The 4,276-nt window shown below is 31.7% G+C and overlaps 1 protein-coding gene across 1 annotated transcript; it reads left to right on the plus strand.

The window, feature by feature from the left end:
- The first annotated feature begins 2,424 nt into the window (after nt 1-2,424).
- On the plus strand, nt 2,425-4,032 carry LOC102589208 (glucan endo-1,3-beta-glucosidase A). The gene is made up of 2 exons (XM_006365571.2): nt 2,425-2,533; nt 3,006-4,032. Exons 1-2 carry the CDS (start codon nt 2,470-2,472, stop codon nt 3,950-3,952), a joined length of 1,011 nt encoding a protein of 336 aa, XP_006365633.2. The 5' UTR covers nt 2,425-2,469; the 3' UTR covers nt 3,953-4,032.
- The last annotated feature ends 244 nt before the right edge of the window (nt 4,033-4,276 follow it).

Genomic DNA, 4,276 nt, shown 5'->3' on the forward strand with positions numbered 1-4,276 from the left:
ATTAAAAGAAAAGTTGTGTACTAATAATATTAATTTAAAATGCTCAAATTAAGATATTTTCAATTTTTAATAATGAATTTTTAAAAATATTGACAAGTAAATAATAAATATTAGTTAATTTTAATTAAAAATGTGTTTACTTTTTATAATAGCCACGCAATGCGCGGATACGTATACTAGTTATATTTTAAAACACACATTTTATATAAATTCACAGTGAAAAAACTTTATTTATAATAATGCTTTAATCATAGGTCTTAATTTCAAAGCCCAAATATAAAAGAAAATCCTTAAATAAAGAACGATACACTCAAATATTAATTAAACTTTAATAAAAATATTGAACATCATACCTCACAAGCAAAATAAATTTGGTCAATTTGAGCTTTTTCCTCGTATTGAATTGGAACCAACCATTTATTGCCGTACAATTCATTGACTCCATCATTTTACTAGATTTGAACTTTCTACATAATTTTAATTAATATTTTCTTCATATAGGGACAAATATTGCATTGTTATATACTTAATAATATTCCATGACGTGCTTCACGGGGTATTATGACGGAATGTCGAAATAATTTGTAACTACGCTTATTGTGAAATATATTGTATACGTAAGCATAAAATTTCATATAAGTCATTTTTTATACGTCTTTTAAATATTTTAAATTATTACTTGTTATAGCTACAATATTTTTTTTTATATACGTTAATGAATTGTTGTATATCTGAAGTTGTTTAATTTTACCATCCATTATACCTTTAATTAGTTCATTTGTATCTTTGTTGTTAGCAAATTAATTAATTATGAAATTATCTCGTAACTTCCCCTGTCATTAATTATATTAACAAAGATCTAGCGTAACATAAATATACTTCATGGTTCCATCTTCTTTTAAGAAAAAAACAGGTCTAAATTTACACCTAAATTCTTGGAGTATAGTTTAAAATTACTCTCAATTAAGCTATTAATAAGACACACTATGAAAGTTAGAAAGAGGATCGTCGAAATGAAGATGTATAGGTCGAGTGTCTATATCTTTGAACCAATTCAAATTTATGTAGGAGCGTTCGATTACATAAGCTAGCCATCCACCTTGAAAGGAGATTGGTGGAAAAATATATGGACTAAAAGAGGGAGTACTTACACATGATGTTTATTAATCTAGACATATGATAAAGTCCCTAGGGAGATCTTTTGAAGTCTAGAGGTGTCTTTGTGACTTACATTAGGGCTATTAAATAATGTATGATGGAGACAAAATTTGGGTTAAGATAGTGGGAGGCAACTCAAAACATATCCCGACCGTGATAGGGGGTTGCACATGGATTAACCCTAAGCATATTCGTTTATGCCTTAGTGATATATATATATTGACATGACATATCCAAAGGAATCAGGTGCCGTGATGTATGTTATTCACAGATAACATATTATTGATTGATGAGCCATATATACATGCAGTAGAGCTAATAATAAAATTGGAAGTTGGAGAGAGACAACAGAACTAACACAGAGTATCTAGAGTGCAAGTTTAGTGACGTGAGACATGAGATAGATGGGGAAGTCATGAATATTGATACACTAGTAATACCAAGAGAGAAAATTTCAAATGTCTTGGGTCTATAGTTTAAGGAGATTGGGCAATTGACGATGATGTCACACACCGTGTTGGAGCGGGGTGGGGGAAATAGAAGCTCGCCTTTGGGGTATTAATGCGTGATAAGAATGTGACACCAATGATTAAAATGTAAGTTTTATAGAGTGATGGTTAGACCAAAACTATTTTATGAGGTCGAGTGTTGGCCAGTCAAGAATGCCCACGTTCAAAAGATGAGGTAGCAAATAAGATGATGCTTGGATGGATGAGTGGACATACTAGGAAAGATACGATTAAGAACAAATTTATACAGGCCGGGACAAGTTGGGAGTAACCTCTGTGATGGAGAAGATGAGGGAAGCGAGGTTGAGATGGTTCAGATATGTGCAACGGAGGTGCGAGGATGCACCAGTGAGGAGGTGTGAGTTGTTGACTATAGTAGGAGTCTATTGGAAATTAACAACTTCTCTATCCTGCAAAGGTAGAAGCCTCTCATACTTCACTTATGAAATTACATTGAGTATGTTGTTGTTTAAGGTAAAGCTCATTTAGAAACCAAAGGAATAAAAGAGACTTGTTCCTACCAGGAAGCCAAAATGAAGTTGCTCAATTTCACATAGTTTGCCGTTTTCCTTATATTAAATGGAAATCATCCATTTTTTCCACATCACACCTACCATTAGGTTTGAACTTTCTTCATCCCCACTTGGTAATATATATGACTTGGTTATTCTACTTGACTAAATATTACTATTCATTAAACTTTTTCTTCTTCTTGTTACCTATATAAGAAGCAATTTTATGTTTCCTCAACACACAATTTCACCTCTAACTATTTCTTACTCTTCTCAGTTCCAATTTTGCTATGGCTTTTCTAACTTCTCTTATAGCTTCCCTTTTACTTGTTGGGCTGCTAATCCAAATTTCAGGTCTCTCTCTTCTTACATACACACACTCACATATAGACGGATCAAAATTTAAATTCTATAAGTTCAATATTTAAGATTTTTTGTATTGAACTCATTTTATTTAAAATTTTGGGTTCTGACCTACTATTTGTTTCGATTGTAGTAACGTTTTACACATATACTTATGCTCCGTGTTAGAAGTACTGAGTTCAAATGAATTATACCATTGCTTGTCTCATGCATGCATATTTACTTATAAATGTTCTATTAAATAACACTACATATATTTTTTTTTTCTATGAGGGTGGAGTAGGCCCTATTGATAAAGACATAAAAAAAAATAGGCTTAATAGTCTCACGCAATTGTGACATCTACAAATAAGTTATTTATGGATGTATTAACCAACCATTATCAACATCAACTTGTTTTTATTGAGGCGTTATTATTGTTGTTGTTATTATTATTTTGATGTTCTTTTTTTTCATAATGTAGGAGCGCAGCCTATCGGAGTATGCTATGGAAAAATTGCCAATAATTTACCATCAGATCAAGATGTCATAAAATTATATAATGCTAATAACATCAAGAAAATGAGAATTTACTATCCAGATACAAATGTCTTTAATGCCCTCAAAGGAAGTAACATTGAAATAATTCTTGATGTCCCAAATCAAGATCTTGAAGCCCTAGCCAATCCTTCAAATGCCAATGGTTGGGTTCAAGATAATATAAGAAATCATTTTCCCGATGTTAAATTCAAATATATAGCCGTTGGAAATGAAGTTGATCCTGGTAGAGCTAGTGGTAAATATGCACGATTTGTTGGTCCAGCAATGGAAAATATTTACAACGCGTTATCATCAGCAGGATTGCAAAATCAAATCAAGGTCTCAACCGCGACATATCTAGGGCTCTTAACCAACACCTACCCACCTAGAGATGGCATTTTTCGCGAAGAATATAAAAGTTTCATTAATCCTATAATTGGATTTCTAGCAAGACATAATCTTCCACTCTTAGCCAATATTTACCCTTATTTTGCCCATGCTGATGATAATGTTCCTCTTTCTTATGCACTTTTCAAGCAACAAGGGCTAAACGATGCAGGATATCAAAATCTTTTCGATGCCCTTGTGGATTCAATGTATTTTGCTACGGAGAAACTTGGAGGACAAAATATTGAGATTATTGTATCGGAAAGTGGTTGGCCTTCTGAGGGACACCCTTCAGCAACTCTAGAAAATGCGAGGACTTATTATACAAATTTAATTAATCATGTGAAAGGAGGGGCTGGAACACCAAAGAAACCTGGAAAGACTATAGAAACTTATTTATTCGCGATGTTTGATGAAAATAGAAAGGATGGAAAACCAAGTGAGCAACATTTTGGACTATTTTATCCTGATAAGAGGCCAAAGTATCAACTCAATTTTAATTAATGATAGCATATTATAATTAATATATAGATATTTTATATTATATATGAATAATAAGGAGAAATGGTATGTTTTTATCTTCAATAAATGATAGTATATTTAATTAATATGTAATGAGAAAATGTATGGCCTCTTTTGTGTTCCTTGATAGCAAAATTAATATTAAGTATTTTTAATAAGATATGTATTTTAATGAAAAGGGTGTGTCTTTCATTCTTTGGTTATAACCATCAATTTTATTTAAGTCCAACTTTGGAAGATTGCAACGTAACTTTAACAGAGTATCTTTCTCTACAATATTCCTCAAAGAATTTTTTTATTCTCCAA

This window comes from Solanum tuberosum, unplaced genomic scaffold, assembly GCF_000226075.1.
Source record: "Solanum tuberosum cultivar DM 1-3 516 R44 unplaced genomic scaffold, SolTub_3.0 scf00559, whole genome shotgun sequence".
Lineage (NCBI taxonomy): Eukaryota > Viridiplantae > Streptophyta > Magnoliopsida > Solanales > Solanaceae > Solanum > Solanum tuberosum.